Raw genomic sequence first — 22,334 nt, forward strand, 5'->3', positions numbered from 1 at the left:
AGATGTCCAAATTTAATCCAGAATTTTAACGTTAAAAGTGATTTGAATATCTCGCTAATTTCGAGTCGCTAACTATATCTCAGAAAATCAATCATTGATTCTGAAAGACTATTTTCTTTACAGAAAAAGGAAAAAAAGAGTAAAACCGATTCTGAAACATTCGATTCGGCTTTGAACGCTAAGATTCTGGATGAATTAGTTTTATTGCTCGCGTGTGTGTGCATTAGTAATACCTTAATAAAACAAAAGTAGTACCTAATTCTTATTTATTTTTCCAACTATATTAAATTAGAAAAAAAAAATTAATTTGAGACTTCCGTTTGAACATTTTTTGCTAGGTTCTTAAAGTCTGGCCTGTAAGTTGGAAATGGCCAACCTTAAAGAATTTAACGTATGAGCATCAGTCAAGCTGGATCGCTGTTTATTCTTCGTTTGTTTTAAATATGAAAACGCTTATTCACATAAATAGGTTGAACCAAAACATGAATGCAGTTGTTCAGCACATTTTTTGAAATTTGGGTATTTGTCATTGCACACCAATGGCCAAAAATCTACATGTGAACCTGACCTCGATTTCAAAAATACGTCGCATCGCATAGAGATTATTTCATTTTCAAGAAAAAGTTGGTCCATTTGGAATATCTCTGCAAATTGTTTGGATGTTTCAAAGGTCTCATGAATAGTATCATCATTTAATGGATAATTGATAAATTAGACCAACATTTCAATTTTATTGAAATCTCTAAATAGTATAGTATAGTTGATCGAAAAGATGGCATAACCCAGACATCCAAAGTGAAAGTTATCCTTCAACACCAAATTGTTCTATATGGTCCACACAATGTCCAGAAAAAAGTCACACCATTTTGAGCGTCGGGTTTGGTGGGGAGAGGGGCGGAGAAATCGCTAAATTCGTAGTTTTTTAAGTTTTTCGCCAATATTTCTAAAACTATGCGGTTTAGCATGAACAACCCTCTATACAAAATTGTTCTACATTAAATTTGAAACAAAAAAGGTTCTATGCATATTCTTTCTAAAATGAATGGTTCCAAAGTTACGGAGGTGGTATAGTATAACTGGTCCAAAAAAGGCCTAACCCAAACATCCAAAGTAAAAGTTTTCCTCCAACACCAAAATGTTCTATATGGTCCACATATTGTTCAGTAAAAAGTTACACCATTTTGAGCGTCCGGTTTGGGAGGGAGATGGGAGAGAAGCCGGTAAATTAGTAGTTTTTTGAAGATATTCTTCTTTAGCGGCGAATCGATTGAGGGTAAAATTTGATTGATCCGCGCGCATGCGTACACCGACAGTATGGTATTAGTTGTTATACGGGCTCTGATTGGGTGTTGAAATTTTGAAATGATCTGTCAATAATTGTTCAATATGGAGGTTATCGGTAAACAAAAATATTGTATAATATTAGTTTTTATTAGATGTGTGGACAGAAATAAAATCAAATTTATAATTATAGTGACTTTTTAAAGAGTTTTGAAAAGCCGCAAGTACGTAATTCTAAATGTTTCAGTTGGAAATACCTAATAGTTTCAATACCTATCTATTTGGAAAATCTAAACAAAATAATGTAGTTACCTATTAGTAGGCAATGCTTTAATTTACATAATCTGATTACGAACAATTTTCTACAAATCTTCATCTCATATATCGTTTTCTTACTCTATATTTTGTTGTATTTTATTTCGACAAAAATCAAACCAATAATTTTATTAAATTCATATAAATTTATGGTGTAAACGTTTAGTTTGTGTATATTCCCACATGACGTATACGAGAGTTTGGTGCACTTTGAAATGGCTTCAACTTTCGTACGGCGCGGTAGACGTGAAGTGGGTTCAAGCCCCAAGCAAGTTATTATTTTTTTATTTTTTTATAGATTTTATGATTGTAAGTATATTATTATATAATTTTTGAAGATATTCTTCTTTTTTGAAAGTGATAGATAAGAAAGTTAGTTTGATTTTTAAATAAAATAAGTACAAATAACCTTTTAAGTATATTTACTTCGTTTAAATTACCTATTATATAATAGAGGAATATCTTCTTACGTGCGTACAAAGTACACACACATTCTTTTTTTATGTTTTTCGTCAATATTTCTAAAACTGTGTTTTAGCTTAAACAATATTATATACAAAAATTTTCTACATAAAATTTAAAACAAAAAATATTCTATACATAATTGTTATAAAATCAGCGGTTCCAGAGTTACGGAGGGTGAAAAGTCGAGGTTTTCGATACTTTTTATATTTTTTGGGTAATATTTATGATATAACTGTACCAAAAACCCAGACATCCAAAGTGAAAGTTATCCTCCAACACCAAATTGTTCTATATAGTCCACATAATGTTCAGAAAAAAGTCACACCATTTTGAGCGTTGGGTTTGGGGTGGGGGGGAGAAATCGGTAAATATAAAAAGTATCGAAAACCTTCACTTTTCACCCTCCGTAACTCTGGAACCGTTGATTTTATAACAATTGTGTATAGAACCTTTTTTTGTTTTAAATTTTATGTAGAACATTTTTCTATAGAACATTCCTTACGCTAAAGCATAGTTTTAGAAATATTGACGAAAAACGTAAAAAAGCTACTAAATTTACCGATTTCTCACCCATCTCCCCCCAAACCGGACGCTCAAAATGGTGTAACTTTTTACTGAACAATATGTGGACCATATAGAACAATTTGGTGTTGAAGGAAAACTTTTACTTTGGATGTCTGGGTTAGGCCTTTTTTTGGACCAATTATACTATACTATACCTCCGTAACTTTGGAACCGTTCATTTTAGAAGGGTTATGCATAGGGCCTTTTTTATTTCAAATTTAATGTAGAACAATTTTGTGTAGAAGGTTGTTCATCCTAAACCGCTTAGTTTTAGAAACATTGACGAAAAACGTAAAAAACTACGAATTTGCAGATTTCTCCCCCTTCTCCCCCCAAACCCGACGTTCAAAATGGTGTGACTTTTTTCTGAACATTATGTGGACCATATAGAACAATTTGGTGTTGGAGGATAACTTTCACTTTGGATGTCTGGGTTTGGGTCTAACTATACCATACTAAAAACGGATTTTAAAGTCTGATACCACTGACTGAATTTCTGCTGTATACTTCGGTGGCTTGAAAACATAGGCAGGATATTTTTCATTTATTGTTCGTAAATCATACTGCTTGAAGTTTGAATGATGCAATAGAAATATTGTCATCGTTTCTGATGTTCTGTTCTTGCCTTGCAGTTCCAGATTCAATGTGCTTATGTAGTTTACCAGTGAAATTTGCTAGAAATGCCAAATGACATTGCCAGTATAAGTCATGTAATTGCGCTAATGATCATCACCCCTTTCTTCAAGAAACCTAATAATGTCATTTAACAAATCTCGAAACCTTTGCACAAACTTGCTGCGACTCAGCCACCTTACGTCGGTGTGTAAGAATAAATCTGGTTCTCTGTCTTCCACTTGTTGCTTAAGCAGCCGTCTTTGCAGAGATTTGCCTCTTTTTTAATTTACACTTTTACACGCAATACCCATCACGTCTTTTTGTGTTAAGCCTTTTATACTGGAAACGACCTGTTGATGAATAAGGCAGTGGTAATTATTGAAGTCCCGGCAACCTTCGCATCTGTGTGACATAGTGATATAAATCCATTATTAACACCAATCATTGCAGGAGCCCCATCTGTCGTTATTGAAACGAGCTTAAACAAAGGGAGATTAATCTTACCCACAAAATGTTTGAACTCAGTAAATAAATCAATGCCATGTATTCTGCCTTTTAAGGATATCATTGTTAGCAAGTCTTCCCTTGTTGAGGAATCATCAAAGACCAACCGAATGAAAACGAGTAACTGTGCACTGTGCAGTATCCATGATATCCGTCGACTCATCAAGCTGTAGCGAAAAAGCAACGCAGAAAACGGTTTACACTTCTGCGCAATTTTATAACAAACTAAGAATGAAGCCTCAGTTACAGCCTTAGACTGTTCATTCGGTTTACAGAACATATTTTCCTGGGCAGTCTAAAGATATTTTAATGATTGAAGTTTTTATTCTTTCTCACTTCACTAGGTGGAAACTCTGATTTGTATTTACCGTGGATTGTGTTAAAGTGACACTCTAAATTTCCTTTTTTCCGTATTGCTACTGATGTATTGCAGATTCAGTGGCGGCTCCAGAAATTTTTTTTGGGGGGGAGGTCATGGGTCTTGAGGGTGATTTAATTACTTCTCCCTACTCCCTGATGCAAGGTCACTTAGTTTTACCAACCCTCGGATAAGGTGGTTTATAATTATGGGGGGGGGGTCATGACTCCAGTGACACACCCCCTAGATCCGCCAGTGTGTAGATTAAGCAGCAACAATGTTCTTTTACCATAGTAAAGAAATATTACAGCTGCAATTCATGGTGGAAATGATAAATTTTCGATTTTTTTGGAGCTGGTCTTTCAGACACTTAGAGAAGTAAACAATGGTGTTATGTAGTAACCAGTACTAGTAAAGAAACCAAAACATAAATATTGTTGTTGATTTCAAATATAAGAACAACACAATATAAGTGCAAAATGTGATTTCCTTGCTGCTTCATTAGAAGTTGAAGCCGTGCTCCTGTTGTGTTTCGATTCAACGACTTATCCATGGAGTGGGTAAAAATGTAGCAAAGTCTTCTAAACACTCTTCTAATATCGCAGAATATCCTCACTGTCCAATCATATTCGCCTCGATATTGCAAAGTCACTGTTGTCGCTATCGCAGTTCGCAATAAACTGATTTTCAAGCAAGCAATACATCGGTTTTTATACGACAAAGAACGTTACCGAAAATTCAAGAATTTAAATCTAGAAAATATTGAAATGGTACCTAACATCTAAGGAAAATAAACCGCATCAAAAATCAATTTTGATCTCGCGCGCTCCCCCTTTGTAGGTATCCTTTGTGATTCGCTCTTACGCGAGCGGGATAAATATGATAGTCGGAGAGATAGAAGCGGATTTTGTGCGTGATAAGTAATATGGAAAAACTATACGGGGATATGTTGAATTAGTTGTGTACATGACTTTCACCAACGGCCGGAAACCAGAGTGGGGGCCGAGGGTAGTTATAAGGGGTCAAAATCGCGGTTTTTATTATTTTTTTTTGTGACGCTCATGATCGAGATAGTGTACCAAAATTTGGGAATAAGTAGGTCATGACGTAACTAAGTAAAATCTCTAGGGGCGGAACGCTGCGTGGCCGACAAAGGGGTGGGGGTAGGGGTGAATATAAAAAAATAAAGGGTTTTTGCGACGTTCGTCATTGAGATAGTGGACCAAACGAGGGTAGTTATAAGGGTCAAAGTCGCCGATTTTATTATTTTTTTTATGACGCTCATGATTTTTTAGGGCTCATGGGTTTTTTTGAGACGTGCTAGATTGAGATAGTGCACCAAAATTTGGGAATAAGTAGACCATGACTTATTAGCTAAGTAAAATCCCCAGAGCCGGAAACCAGAGTTGGGGATGAGGGTAGTTTTAAGGGGTCAAAGTCGCAGTGTGTATTATTTTTTTTGTGACCCGGCACAACATTTGTCCCCCACGCAGCGTTCCGCCCCTGGAGATTTTACTTAGTAATGTCATGATCTACTTATTCCCAAATTTTGGTGCACTATCTCGATCACGAACGGCAAAAAACCCCTATATATTTTTATACTCACCCCTGCCTATCACCACTTTGTACCCCAAGCACCGTTCCACCCCTGGAGATTTTACTTAGTTACCTCATGACCTACTTCATACCTCATGACTTCATCATGAGCGCCACAAAAAAAAAAATAATAAAAACCGCGACTTTTACCCCTTATAACTACCCTCGTCCGCCACTCTGGCTTCCTCCTCTGTGGATATTACTTAGTTATGCCATGGTCTACTTATTCCCAAATTTTGGTGCACTATCTCAATCACGAACGTCGCAAAAACCCCTTACATTTTTTTATATTCACCCCTGCCCCACCCCTTTGTCGGCCACGCAGCGTTCCACTCCTGGAGATTTTATTAGTTACGTCATGACCTACTTATTCCCAAATTTTGGTGCACTACCTCGATCATGAGAGTCACAAAAAAAAATAATAAAAAACGGGACTTTGACCCCTTATAACTACCTTCCTCCCCCACTCTGGTTTCCTGCTCTGGGGATTTTAGTTAGCTAAGTCATGGTCTACTTATACCCAAATTTTGGTGCATTATCTCAATCACAAACGTCGCAAAAAACCCCTTATATTTTTTATATTCACCCCTACCCCACCCCTTTGTCGGCCATGCAGAGTTGCGCCCCTAGAGATTTTACTTAGGTACGTCATGACCTACTTATTCCCAAATTTTGGTGCACTATCTCGATCATGAGCGTCATAAAAAAATAATAAAAACCGCGACTTTGACCCCTTATAACTACCCTCGGCCTACACTCATCTGGTTTCCGGCCGTTGGTGAAAGTCACTACACGGTAAAAGTCATGTACACAACTAATTCAACATATCCCCGTATAGTTTTTCCATATTACTTATCACGCACAAAATCCGCTCCCAGCTCTTAGACTATGAAGCATAGAAGCATATAGATAGAAACGTTTGAGAAAAAAAATTTGAAGGTTTTTGATGACATGAGTTTCTTAGGGCCGGTTGTTCGAACGCTAATCAAAAATGATCATTATCAAATATTTAATTACTGTCACAACTGTCAATGTCAACTTTGATTGGGTTGCTGAAAACATAATTAGGTACATATTGATTACAATTATGAAATTAGTTAATCAATTATGTTAATAATTGTTATGTTAATTGATTAACTAATCTCATAATTATAATCAATTACGTTTTCAGCAACCCAACCAAAGTTGACATTGACAGTTGTGACAGTAATTAAATATATGATAGTGATCATTGTTGATTAGCGTTTGAACAACCGGCCCTTATACTCTCAAATTGATTTCAAATGCTTCACTTTTAGTCTAAGAGCTGGGAGCGGATTTTGTGCGTGATAAGTAATATGGAAAACTATACGGTGATATGTTGAATTAGTTGTGTACATGACTTTCCCCAACGGCCGGAAACCAGAGTGGGGGACGAGGGTATATAGTTATAAGGGGTCAAAGTCGCGGTTTTTATTATCTTTTTTTGTGACGCTCATGATCGAGATAGTGCACCAAAATTTGGAAATAAGTAGGTCATGACGTAACTAAGTAAAATCTCCAGGCGTGGAACGCTGCGTGGCCGACAAAAGGTGGGGCAGGGGTGAATATAAAAAATATAAGGGTTTTTTTGCGACGTTCGTGATTGAGATAGTACACCAAAATTTGGGAATAAGTAGACCATGATATAACTATAAGTAAAATCCCCAGAGGCGGAAACCAGAGTGGGGGACGAGGGTAGTTATAAGGGGTCAAAGTCGCGGTTTTTATTTTTTTTTGTGACGCTCATGATGGAGATTATGACAAAAATTTGGGAGTAAAAGTAGGTCATGACGTAACTAAGTAAAATTAAAATCTCTAGGGGCGGAACGCTGCTTGGGGTACAAAGGGGTGGTAGGCAGGGGTGAGTATAAAAATATAAGGGGTTTTTGGCCATTCGTGATCGTGGGAAGAGCGAGGCCTGAATATTGACGGTAGAAGATTAACACATTTTAAATTCGCAGACGACATAGTTTTATTCTCTGACAACCTTAAGGAGATATGTACAATGATACACATGAACTTCAGTTAGTGTGTGCCAGTGTAGGTCTTAAAATAAACATCTCCAAAACAAAATTCATGACAAACCTAGTACCTACACCTAGCGGAAATATCAATATTGGAGACAACGAAGTAGAGCTAGTGGAGAAATACATATACCTTGGACACGAAATAAAGATCACAAGAGACAAATAAACATGCGAACTACAAAGAAGAATAAACCTAGCATGGGCAGCCTATATGGAAAACTCAAACTCATCTTTAAAAGCGATATACCAGTTTCTTTAAAACGTAAAACATTTGACCAATGTGTGTTGCCTGTGATGACTTATGGTGCCGAAACTTTGACATTGACAGCTACACCTTCTAAAATGCTGCAAATAGCTCAGAGCAAAATTGAAAGGTTAATGCTGAGTATATCGCTTCGTGACCGAGTTAGAAATGAAGACTTAAGACGGAGAACAGGAGTTACCGATGTAATTTGCCGAATTGCCACCCTGAAATGGAACTGGGCCGGACACGTCGCCCGAATCAGTGATGGGAGATGGACGAAGAGATTACTTGAGTGGAGGCCGAGATTAGACTGACGATCTCAAGAAAATGTCTAGAAATTGGATCCAAAGTGCTCAAAATAGATAGCACAATGGACAAAAATGAGGGAGGCCTATGTCCAGCAGTGGACGCAAAGGGCTGGATGATGATGATGATGATGATGATGGAGATCATAGATATATAATACTCTAGATTGCGTCCTCCGATCTTAAAATGGGTGACGGTTGCGACAGAGATAAATGAGCCTATTTGGTCGGTAGTCTCTTTTTAATTTAAGGGGAATATCGACGACGTGACTATCCCACTTTATCGAGTAATATGTGTTGACAGTTGGAGCGGGTGGTGACGAGAAATGGTCTTTGGTCTTCGGACGTGGATAATCGTGGTTCGAATCCCATACCAACTTTACCTTTTTTATTTTTATTTACTCAATATTGCGTTTATTAGATATTTTTACATCTGAAAAATGGACCCAAGTAAATCTAGCAGATAATAAATGTACCTATGTATAGTAAGTTAATATTGGAATACATATTTGTGAACTGCATAGTAAAATAAAAGTCATTCGTTATTTATATAAATTCGTCCTCATTCGAATGATATGAATATTATTTGTTTTGCTTCTACTTTTTTAAAAAATTGTAACGATAGTTTCATAAATAAAAATAATGTCTAATTACTTATAATTGAATCGGTCATTTCAAAAACAGCAAAGTCCACAATTTTGAGAAACTAACTTTTTGAGAGGAATAGACTCCTTTAAGATAAACGTTGTGTGCAAAAAAGACACCAGTCCAGTAAAAACATTAGGAACAAAACTACAATATAACTCTGAATTTTGATGTCATCCATTTCATCCATCTTTCGACTATATAGTTAAGTTTTCTTTGCTCTTCTGTAAAATTAGGAATATGTGACTCGTGTTGTTTTTGAAATGACCGATTCAATTAATAAATCGATGGTATTACATTATGTTGATATTAATTATTGGTAATCTTTTACGAATATTTTTAATTACTTTATAGGTACTATTCTACCATTAACTTATTAAAAAAATAACATTGGCTTTTATAGTTTTAAAAATCTATAGGTACCTACACAGTTTTTCTTATTTGTTATATATTTCTTTGCATAGATTTATTTTAGAGATGTAATAATATCTAATAAACGCAATATTGATTAAATTAAAAATAAAAAAAAGTAAAGATTGGTATGGGATTCGAACCAGGATTATCCACGTCCGAAGACAAACGACCAGTTCTCGTCGCCATCCGCTCGAACTGTCAAACCATCTAAAATACTCGACGACCGAGTAGGATAGTGACGTCGTCGATACTCCCCTTGAATTAGAAAGAGACTACCGACCAAATAGGCTCATTTATCTCTGTCGCAACCGTCACCCATTTTAAGATCGTAAGGCGCAATCTAGAGTATTATAAATCTATGATGGAGATAGTGCACCCAAAATTTGGGAATAAGTAGATTATATATTGTGTAGATTATTAAGTAGATTAGATAATGTTACATTACTAAGTAAAATCTCCAGGGGCGGAACGACGCTACGTGGGGGACAAATTTTGTGCTGCGTCACAAAAAAAATAATACAAACTGCGACTTTGACCCCTTAAAACTACCCTCATCCCCAACTCAGGTTTCCGCCCCTGGAGATTTTGCTTAGTTACGCCATGATCTACTTACTCCCAAATTTTGGTTCACTATCTCGATCACGAACGTCACAAAAATACCTTATAATTTTTATATTCACCCCTGCCCCCACCCCCTTGTCGGCCACGCAGCGTTCCGCCCCTGGAGATTTTAATTAGTTACGTCATGACCTACTTATTCCCAAATTTTCGTGCACTATCTCAATCATGAGCGTCACAAAAAAATAATAAAAGCCGCGACTTTGACCCCTTATAACTACCCTCGCCCCCCACTCTGGTTTTCGGCTCTGGGGATTTTACTTAGTTATGTCATGCTCTACTTATTCCCAAATTTTGTTGCACTATCTCAATCACGAACGTCGCAAAAAACCCCTTATATTTGTTATATTCACCCCTACCCCCACCCCTGTGTCGGTCACGCAGCGTTCCGCCCCTAGAGATTTTACTTAGTTATGTTATGACCTACTTATTCCCAAATTTTGGTGCACTATCTCGATCATGAACGTCACAAAAAAAATAATAAAAACCGCAACTTTGACTCCTTATAATTCACCTCGTCCCCCATTCTGGTTTCCGGCCGTTGGGGAAAGTCGTTTACACAACTAATTCAACATATCCCCGTATAGTTTTTCCATATTACTTATCACGCACAAAATCCGCTTCAATCTCTCCGACTATTTTTGCTCTCGATGAGAAATGCGAATATTTTTATAGAGGGAGTATGAATGCTGAAAAATTTAGAAAATTCATAAAATATATCAATATCACCCAAATTCCCGCAGCGACCCTCGCACCTGTATTTAAATTTCTTTATTTAAAAATGTTTTTACAAAACATTTTTTAAATTCAAATTTATTCATTGCACTTTTTTACATGTGCCATCTAGTATTCGAACACTAAACTAAAACTGATTTTTATTTTAATCTTGCAGAAAATGTTTAAATTACTTCCTGACAAAGTGATGGGTTTCTCGGGCTGCCATTTGACATTTAAATGTCACTTGTTTTGACATTCAGAGTAAATGTCAAATTGGTTAAAAAAAAAATTAAGTTCATTACACCTACTTAGGTCGCACAATCCTTATATAATAAAGTTTGTTATGTTGTTTTAAAAACAGTGTTTTGCCGACTTAACTAATAAATAACCATGACAAAAGTGTGTCGTTTGTGTTTGATAAAGTTACAAAGAGGCTCAAAGTACTTCAACATCAATGCTGTTGAATCATTTACTGGGTTCATGCCCTACAGAGACCAACTGACTACCTGCATTCCCGAAATGGTTAGTTTGTTTATTGATTTTTATTTTAATTACTATATTATTTTCTTCCAAAAAAACAAAATTATTTTTAATTAAAGTGACCTTTGGCTAAATTAGAATATTCATTTGTTTTATAATGACAGTGAGGTGTGATGACATGTTGATTTAATATGTCATTCTGACGTTAAATCCATATTATTTGCTTTCAAAACTTTTTATCAAATTTACCTACAATGTTTGTTTTGATATTCAAATGCTCTGATAATAAACCAAATCTTTCATATAAATATACATTAATATACATAAATATGAATGTGAATGTTAAAAATTAAATTCAAGTACTTACTTTAAAGAATGTAAAACAAGGATCTAAAGTACTGAGTATTTAATTACTCCAGGGAAATAAGCAAAAAAACTCCCTTGGGACATTGAATAATCCGTGTACCTATCTGACAACTTTTTTAGTTATTAAAAACATATAGGAAGAAAGCCTACCTGTTTGCTGCCAAGAGTTCCGAGCCGTTTTTTAATAATTATTAACAATTTACTGAAAAGAATCCCATTTTTTCGTTTTTTTGTACCCCATTAAAAAGCTAAATAGTTAACACAAATTACAAAATTTGATTTTTTAGAACATTGAAAGTGCTTAAATGGTGATATTCGAAAGTTAAAAAGTCAGTTTGTTATTTGGAAAACTGCAAAATGAGGCAAAATCGTTATTTGTTAATAACTATTATTAAAATTAACCTAGAACTTTGGTATTTCACCCAAAGTTGGGTATTGGGCTACTATCAAACCTCCAAAAGTTATTTTATTTGTTTATCATTTTTGAAGTTATACTTATTTAGGCGCGATTGAGATTGAGGGTGAATTTATATTGATCTGCGCGCATGCACACACTGACAGTTTGGTATTAGTCTTTATGCGGGCTCTGATTGGGTGTTGAAATGATCTGTCAATAAATTGTTCAATATGGAGGTTATCGGTAAACAAAAATGTTGTATAATATATTAGTTTTTATTGTTCTGAGGACAGAAATAAAATCAAATTTATAATTATAGTGACTTTTTAAATAGTTTGAAAAGCCACAGGTATGTAATTCTAAATGTTTCAGTTGTATTCCAATAAAAATTTATCTTTATACCTATTTGGAAAATGTAAAAAAAATAATGTACTTACCTAGTACTTGCTATGCTATACCCCTAGTAGGCAATGCTTTAATTTACATAATCTGATTACGAACAAACTTTCTACAAATTTTCATCTAATGTATCGTTTTCTTACTCTATATATTGTTGTATTTTAATTCGACAAAGATCAAACTAATAAAAATTCATATAAACAAAATGTCAAAAAGTTGTTCAGTTTTTGTATATTCCCACATGACGTATACGCGAAGGTGGTGCAGTTTGAAATCGCTTCGACTCTCGTACGGCAGGATACACGGGAAGTAGGTTCAAGCCCAAAGCAAGTTATATCATTTTTTTATTTTTTATAGATTTTATGATTATAAGTATATTATTATATAATTTTTTTCAGAAAATACGTATTTAATTAAAAATTTTTGACAACAATTATTGTTCAGAAATCATTTGTGGCATTTTTCAATGTGTTTGTGTGTGTTTTATTCTTTTATTTTCTAATTTTTGGTATTGTTTTAATAAAAATTTTTGGAAAGTAGTAGAGAAAGTAGTTTAAAGTATATTGATTTCGTTGAAATCATATAATAGAAGTATAACTTCTTACGTGCGTACAAAGTACACACATTCTTTTTTTTTGCAATAACATCAGCCAGAAAATAATGAAAATACTATAATTCTACTCATATAAAATTAAAGTTTATGAGTTAAGCTATCAATACAGTAGGAAAAATGAAAGAATACCCATGAACGAACATATAAAACACATTGTATTTTCCTGTCAACGTGTCATACAAAAAATTGGCCAGCGCAAGTACATGTAATAATTATTATTACATGTACTTGCGCTGGGCAATTTTCTTTGTGACAGTGACAGGAAAATACAGCGTGTTTTATATGTTCGTTCATGGGTATTCTTTCATTTTTCTGACTGTATGTATCAAACAAGATAAAAAAATCAAGTTTATAATTAAAAATTATTTTGCAAAATTACTGTTATTTTGAATGTGCATCCCGAATAAGGTACGTGCCTCCTAGTGGCGGGATACGGGCAACAATACATTGGCTTATAGGGCAGTCCTTACAGTAGGGATCCTGGCCTATACAGAAAAATGTAGGCAGGTGTGGGGTAATACTGCACTTTGGTTGCATTAGTGGTGTATTGGCTAAACGTGCAGGGCAGGGTATGGTGCTGATAGAAAAGGCATTCAGGCATCAAATATCCAAACAAAATCTTTTCAGGCGATAAAAATGAAAAGACCTTTCTCCAAAGATATAAAAACTTATACTGAAATGATGGCATATCCTGATATAAAATATACCGGAAGTAAAATGAGCCTCCGTTCGGATCTCCGGGTCAGGACTATCTCAGGGGGAAAACCATTGCAGGTTAGAAAAATCAGGATAGGGTCGTGGAATCTTGGTAGTCTTACAGGTAAGAGTCTGGAGTTAGTGGATGCGCTCAAATGAAGGAGAGTTCAAATTGCTTACATTCAAGAAACTAGGTGGAAAGGTCAAAGGGCGAAAGAACTAGGTGAAGGTTACAAATTGTGGTATGAAGGGAGTAGTAACACTAGAAATGGAGTTGGTATAATTGCTGATAGTGAAATGAAAGATAACGTAGTGGAAGTTGTAAGAACAAGTGATAGAATGATAGTGAAATTTGTAATTCATAAAGAAGTATTGAATGTTGTGTGTGTGTATGCTCCTCAAAGAGGTCTGGGTGAGAATGAAAGAAGAGCTTTCTATGACCAATTAGGAGACGTCCTGAGTGATATTCCGTCAGAGGAGAAAGTTATAATAGGAGGTGATTTCAATGCACATGTGGGCCAAGCCAAAGCAGGATACGAAGCAATACATGGGGGATTAGGCTTTGGAACTAGAAATTAAGCTGGAGATGACATGCTTGAATTAGCAACAGCATTGGATATGGCGATTGTTAACACATTCTTTAAAAAGAGAGAAACTCAACTTATTACCTACAAAAGTGGACAACATCAATCCCAAATAGACTACTTCATGATAAGGAAAGAAGACATACGTGAATGCAAGGACTGCAAGGTAATAGTTAGTGAGACAGTAAGCCAACAACATAAGCTGCTTGTTCTGGACATCGAAGTAAAAAGTGAAATTAAACAAAAATATCAGAGAGGACCACAAAAAATCAAGTGGTGGCAGCTAAAAGATGAGAAAGAAGGTTTATTCAGGAGAAGAATAGTAGAAAAAATATGTTGGAACATGAAAGGAAGCCCTAATACAATTTGGAGAAAAATGGCCAGTAGTATTAGAGAGACTGCTATTGAAATACTTGGGAAAACGTCAGGAAAAAAGTTTGAGGAAAAAGAGACTTGGTGGTGGTCAAACGAAGTACAAGGAAAAATAAAAGAGAAGAGAAAATTATATAAAAAGTGGCAAGAAACCAGATCCGACACAGATCTTCAAAATTATATGGTGGCGAAAAAGGAAGCGAAAGTAGAAGTAGCAAAAGCCAATGCAGAAGCGTATTCAAACCTATATGATGAACTTGATACCAGGGAAGGCGAAGCAAAGATATATAAAATAGCCAAACAGAGAGCAAAGAAAGTAAAAGATTTTAATCAGATTAGATGTATCCGAAATGAAAATAATAAAATACTAGTTCACGAAAGGGATGTCAAAAAGAGATGGAGAAAGTACTTTGACAGCTTATTAAATGAAGAATTTGACAGACAGCCTGTAGAGTCAACGGAGACAGTAGCAGCAATGGTCACCAAAATAACAAACGAGGAAGTGGCCCAAGCGCTTCAAAAAATAAAGAAAGGAAAAGCGGTAGGACCAGATGATATTCCTGGGGAAGTATGGAGAGCATTGGGAGAGACAGGAACAAGGTGGCTAGCAGGTCTATTTAATAGAATTATGGAAGTTGGACAAATGCCAGACGACTGGAGAAGCAGTATACTGGTACCTGTTTACAACAATGTACAAACTACAGGGCTATAAAACTGCTTAGCCACACCATGAAAATATGGGAAAGAGTAATTGATAGACTGATACGTGAAGAGACCGAAATATCCGAGAATCAATTTGGACAGATCAACAACAGATGCAATTTTCATTATAAGCCAGTTGATGGAAAAATACAGGAGTAAAGAAACAAACGCTCATATGGTATTCATTGATCTTGAGAAAGCATATGATAGAGTTCCTCGAGAGATTCTGTGGTGGGCACTCAATAAGAAAGGAGTCCCTGGTGAATATGTAAAGATTGTGAGTGATATGTATGAGGGAGTCACGACTAGTGTTAGGACAGGTGTGGGAGAGACTGATAAATTTCATATAAAAGTAGGATTGCACCAAGGCTCTGTGCTTAGTCCGTATTTATTCTCATTAGTTTTTGACCAGATAATAGCGAAACTACAGGGTAACATTCCATGGTGCTTAATGTATGCTGATGATGTCGTGTTAGTAGGAAATGGTGAAAGAGACTTAGAACAAAAACTGAAACAGTGGAGGCAAGCTCTGGAGGAAAAAGGTTTAAAACTTAGTAGGACAAAAACAGAGTATTTGGAATGTTCATTTAAAGATGGAGTTACTACAAATAAAATGGTATATTTGGATGGTGAGCTGATTGTAAAAGCAATAGTTTTAAGTACCTGGGATCGGTATTACAGAGTAATGGAGAAATAGATGGAGATGCATGCAGTAGAATTAGGGCTGGATTGATGAAGTGGAAAGAAGCGAGTGGTGTGTTGTGTGACAGAAAAATTCCAATGAAGCTGAAGGGAAAATTCTATAAAACAGCCATAAGACCGGCTATGATGTACGGAACTGAATGTTGGGCAGTGAAGAAGAAAGAGGAACAACGAATGCATGTGGCGGAAATGAGAATGCTTAGATGGATGAGTGGAGTGACAAAGAAGGATAAAATTAGAAATGAGTATATTAGGGGAAGTCTAGGTGTGGCACCAGTTGATGCCAAAATGAGAGCATAGGTTAAGATGGTTTGGTCATGTTCAACGCCGAGACGTTAATCACCCAATATGAAGAATAGCTGAAGTGCAGATTCCTGGAAGGAGTAGGAGGGGAAGACCAAAGAAGACCTGGGGGGAGATGATAAGGCAGGACATGTTGGTAAAGGGGATTGACATTGATATGACCCAAGATAGAATTGTGTGGAGAACTGCAATTAGGGAAGGCGATCCCGCATAGGGATAAGGCAAAGAGAATGATGACTGTTATTTTGAATGTATAAACAATTGAACCCTATGCTGGAACAATGTTGTAAATGCCAAATCAGATTTTGTCAAACACGTTATAATAATTGATCATTTTGAAAAAAAAAGGATCTGTTAGAAAAAAACCTAAAATTTTATCCTTTTCTGTGATAACTTGATGAAAAAGTTACAGAGTCGGCAGTACATTATTTTGCACATATAAAACGTTCTCTCTCTCTCTTCTATGGCGCTGCAGCCCAAGTCGGGTTCTAGCCTCCCCCAGCATCCTCCGAGTATTTCTGTCTCTGGCTGCTTTCCTCCAGTTGTCCACCCTCAATATGTCTTTAGTATCGGTTCTCACTTCGTATATCCACCTCTTTCTTGGTCTTCCTACTGGCTCACATCCAACTAGAGTTCAGATAAGCGTTCTACCAGGTGTTCTGTCGTTATCCATTCTTATAAGATGACCTGCCCAGCTCAATCTTTGTATTTTTTGCATTATAAAACGTTGTTCTATGGAAAATCCATATATAAAACTATTGGCGATTACATTATTCCAGCAAAACTTTCAATTAAAATAACTTATAAGCTATTACTCCTAACCTTTTGAAACTTGTAAGATATATAGATAATGAGATACAACTGCACACCAAAATCTTCAATAGTAATGTAAAGGCAGTACTATTATACAGATATCACACTTGGATAATAACAAAACATGACACTGGAAAGATTCAATCCTTCATCAATAAATGCTAAAGAGAAATTCTAAGGATATTTTATCCCAACCAGATAACAAACTCAAACTTATGGAAAAAAACGAAACGAGGATCAATACATATCAATTAAAATAACTTATAAGCTATTACTCCTAACCTTTTGAAACCTGTAAGATATATAGATAATGAGATAAAACTGCACACCAAAATCTTCAATAGTAATGTAAAGGCAGTACTATTATACAGATATCACACTTGGATAATAACAAAACATGACACTGGAAAGATTCAATCCTTCATCAATAAATGCTAAAGAGAAATTCTAAGGATATTTTATCCCAACCAGATAACAAACTCAAACTTATGGAAAAAAACGAAACAAGGATCAATACATAAAGAAATAAGAAAGAGAAGATGGAAATGGTTGGGTCATATTCTGCGCAAACCGGACAAAGACATAACAAAACAAGCATTGAAATTCCAACCTCTAGGAAAACAGAAACAGGGAGACCGATAAATACATAGAAGAAAACAATTATTATTAAATAAGCAGTAAACGTCGGCCTAACCTGGAAAGAAGTCAGAGAAAAAGCACAAGATTGGCAAAAATGGAGAGTGACAGTAGATGCCCTATGTTCCAGTGGGAACTAAGAGGATGAGTAAGTAAGTACGATATAGATAGACAGTTTCAAATGTCGGACTATGAAAACTTCCCATGAATTTTGTCAGGCAGAACGTCCATTAAACTCACGCAAATTAAACTCATGATTTTTTATCCTTTCATTAAACTCACGCAAAAATCAGGCTGCTATTTATCACTAACATAATTCCTGCCATTTGACATGTTCTATGTGTCGGACATACCCCGCGCACTCTAGTAAAAAAAAATGAAATAGCATTTAGTTTATTAGTTTCCTTCCAATTTGTGCGAGGCGCTGATTTCGGCATCGTGATTGGTGGAACGTGACTTTTGAAAAATCCTGCGCTGTCTGTGCTCAGTCATTATGGTCAGTATTATTTTGTGTTTGTTTGTGTCACCATAAAAAGAATAATATTATTCAGTCGTGTTTTTTGATATTATTGTTATTTTGTAATCGAGTACCTTTTTAAAGTTAAAGGTAAGTTTTTCTGATTGTAAGGTAGATTTTCTGATTGTACTGTTTATCCAACGGGTTTAAAATACACATTTTATTTTGCGTTTTATTGTTAGGTCTAATGGCTCCGATCAGCTGTTGTGTGCAGACGGTGGAAAAGTTCAACAAGTAAACATATTTAATACAAATTAAATACATACTCATATTTCTATGTAAAATGTCACATTATATAAATAAATAATTAAGAAACAAAAGTTGTTTGTGTTTTACCTTTATTATCCACTTGAATAAAATATTATATTGGAAGTATTTGGAGGCTAGCGTATGGCGGCTACCTAGCGTGGATGCTAGATTATGGTACCCTTCCAATTAATTAGGTGGCGCTAATATACGTAACATATTTTTTGAAGAGTAAGATCGCATTCTACCCAATCCTACTAACACTTTTATCTATGGTGTCGGACTGGTTAAAATGCCCAACATTTATGTCGGACAAACATTTTTCGTATATTATATAACGTTGGCTATTGAATAAACTTAAAAACAGCCTGCTATTTTTTACAGTCATAAACTTGTCCGGATGACACGTTTATCATGTTTTAACAAATTTTCAGCTTGCTATTAATAATCCTTTATTTGGTACGCAGGATTCAGGACTAAAAGATATTTTAGAATAATAAGGTAAAAAGTAGGGATAACATTAAACTTAGACAACATTGTTTGTGACTGCTGAAATGAAAATTAGTTGAACCATGTTAAGGGGGAACCAAAAACTCAAAAGTTAAAAATGTTAATGAACTGCAAAATACAGCATCTAAGTTTCTTTATCTCAGGTTCTAGGTGATAAATTTTGATATTTTTTCTTTTAAATTTGTATGTACTTTTTGTGCACATTACAAGAATGCAATGTTTTAATAATATTATTAATTAACATGTTGACAGACAGAACGTCTATAGACGTCTAATTTCCATTGATGTAATGTGACACAATGTCTATAGACGTTGCATTTTTCCCTATTTTACTTTTCAAAATACATATAGTGTCACAACACTTGCTTATACATTTGGCACACTGTCTGTCAACGTGTTAACAAACAATGTAATTTGGTTAAACAGTTAAAAAAATATATTTTTCCAAAAAAATTAAAATTTTTGATTCAATTCTAATTAATTTACTGCATAAGTAATAAAACTTCAAGTCTTTTTCTTTAAAATGAAACTAGTTACTGTAAAACAGTGTGGTCCAACCTTTTAGACGTTGCGGGCCGTATTAAATTTAAAATTATTATGAAGGGCCAGAGAACTCGACTCGTTCAAAAAAAGTTTATTTTAAAAAATAATATACAAACGAAATATTATTTACAAGTGTTATATTATGGTTTACAATTTACATGTTATGTTTAAAATTTAACATAAAATAAAAAATCAATGGGATATTTGAGGCAAGGGTTTATCCTCTACTAATTTTTGCATATCTACGTCTATGCTAGTCGTGAGTCTAATACACGCTTCCAGAGAATCGATTTCCATGCGATTACGTGTTTTAGATTTAATATGCTTCAAAGCAGAAAATGGACTTTCACATAAATATATACGCACTACCAAACATTGAATATAGTTTCAATGCAAAGTTACGAAGTTTAGGAAAACGATCCTTGGAGACTAACTTCCAAAAGGTACTAATGTCTTCATTTTTTTTTGCTTGAACAAACGAAGCGGACTGTAATTCGCACAGCTCTAATTGGTATTCTGCTGATTGGTTCTGGATGTTGACTCCCATTGGATTGTTAAAAAGTTCAAGATCGGGTTTTAGTGCATCAAATTCCGAAAACCTTTCATCGAATTCTCTTTTTATTGCTGTAAGAACTTTTGCAAACCTCGAGAAATCGACCATGGTTTCTTCTTGATTTATTTCGAAACACGCAGGAAAATGTGTGAGGTCGTTTATTTTCATGCAGTTCTCGAAAAGATCAAGTTTTTTGCGAAATGTCTCAATTTGACCAACCAACTGTGATACTGTCTTATTTTTCCCCTGGAATTGTAGGTTTAATGTTTTCAAGTGAGAGGTAATGTCTGTTAGAAATGCCAGTTCATGAAGAAATGTTTTGTTCTTAAGCTTTGTTATAAATACGTCAGAGTTAATAACAATTTCCGTTTTAAAAAACAGTAAGATCTCTTTTCTTAAAGAAAAAAAATTCTAAGGCATATACCTGCACTCAACCAGCGTATCTCTGAATGTAGGGGGACATCCTTATACTCAGTATTTAATTCCTCCAAGAAAGAGATGAATTTTCGGTGTCGCTAAGCTCTGTTTCCTCCTCTTAAGCTGTTTACTATCTGCACTACAGTTTTCATAGTATCGTTGATTTTAATTATCTTTCCACAGAGACCCTCTTGATGGATAATGCAATGAAACATAACACAGTTAACACCATTTTCCCGCAAAAGTCCAGCCAATCCCGTTATGCGTCCCGTCATTGCTTTTACTTCATCGGTGCAAACGCAAGAGCACTTTTAAAAACCGCCTATATTTTTCACAGCATCACTAACTGCTTCAAATATATTTATACCTCTGGTCCCGTCTTCCATGTGGTGTAGTTTTAGAAGTTCCTCAGTTACACAAAAATCTTCGCTGATGCATCTAACAAAAATTAATAGCTGATTTTTGTCAGTAATATCAACAGATTAGTCCAGGGCTAAGGAGTAGTACAAACAGTCACGAACTGTGTCGACCATTTTTTTAAATACATGAGTATTCAACTCATCAACACTTCTAGATACAGTTTGATGGGAAACTGAAACAAATTCAAAATTTTTGGCCATCTTTTTATCTGCAAAGGATCGCACCATTTTAACGGCACACCGCTTGATCATGTCTCCATTTCTAAATGCTTTTTTACTTTTGACAAGCTCTGAACATACTTCATATTATGATGCTGCTAAGCTTGATGATTGAACAGCTGTCGGTTTTGTAAATAGAGATTTTTGTTTATTCGGGTGGGTTGTGATTGCGCGCAGCGGTCAAATACCTCCTGCGGTTCTCTCACTCTAATACCCGAAAGTTAGGTTTGGACCGAAGGGTTAGGTCTTCCTCCTTTCAGACCGCTGCGCGCAATTGCAATCTGCCCATTTATTTAATTTAGCTTCAAGTTCTTTTACAAGAGTATTGCGAGCTTCAGCTTGATATTTGTCGTATTTTGTTTTGTGCTGGATTTCATAATGCCTACTAATATTGTATTCTTTTGATACCGCGAGTACTTGACAACAAATAATGCACTGAGGTTTGCCTTTTAATTCGATGAAGAAATATTGATTTTCCCATTTTCCGTGGAACGTACGATTCTCTTCGAAAATTTTGCATTTTTTGGCACTACTCGTTCTGAATTTAACATTCAATTTATTCGCCACTGTTAATTCAACACGACACTTGCAGCTGACTGAAGCTAACTGCCCGTTCATTGGGAGTGGGTGTTCAAGGTTAACTACTTTCTTAAGATTACGGAAAGTTAGACAGGGTTCGAACAGGTAAAAGTTATCAATGGCAAGATTTTTAAAATGTGTTTGCGGGGGCCGTAGTTTAACGAGCCTCGGGCCGCATGCGGCCCGCGTGCCTGAGGTTGGACCACACTGCCGTAAACATTGCTACTTGAAAATAGCGGGGTAACTTGAAAATAAGCGCAATCACCTTTTTAAGTAAGTGCAGTCACTGAACGATTTCCCCCATCTAATCGTATCCAGTGCCACTTGAAAAGGCATGCCTACCCACGACTTACCATTGTTGTTTATACTTGCTCTGTGTTTACCGGTGCTGTGTATATGAAAAGAGAAATATCACAAAAATAAGCATTTTTTTGTGACCTGAATACTTCCATTTGCAGAATTGCTATTTTTATCCGTAACTTGTTAAGATTTCGTTTGCCTAACTTGCATTAATCCCTAATAGTATGTTCTTTAAAGGTAAAATATTACAAAACCTCTAAATTTTAAAGAACCGCTTGT

At 35.4% G+C, this 22,334-nt stretch overlaps 1 protein-coding gene across 2 annotated transcripts in view; it reads left to right on the forward strand.

The window, feature by feature from the left end:
* Positions 1 to 10,928: 10,928 nt before the first annotated feature.
* Positions 10,929 to 22,334, forward strand: part of LOC114334080 (uncharacterized) — an 80,361-nt gene continuing 68,955 nt past the window's right edge. The window contains exon 1 of one of the 2 annotated variants that reach the window (XM_028284095.2): positions 10,929 to 11,211. In XM_028284095.2, coding sequence (XP_028139896.1) covers positions 11,080 to 11,211 — 132 coding nt within the window. In that variant the 5' untranslated portion in view covers positions 10,929 to 11,079. The remainder of the gene's footprint in view (positions 11,212 to 22,334) is intronic. The other variant, XM_028284096.2, reaches the window with a different exon arrangement.

This window comes from Diabrotica virgifera, chromosome 3, assembly GCF_917563875.1.
Source record: "Diabrotica virgifera virgifera chromosome 3, PGI_DIABVI_V3a".
NCBI classification, from domain to species: domain Eukaryota; kingdom Metazoa; phylum Arthropoda; class Insecta; order Coleoptera; family Chrysomelidae; genus Diabrotica; species Diabrotica virgifera.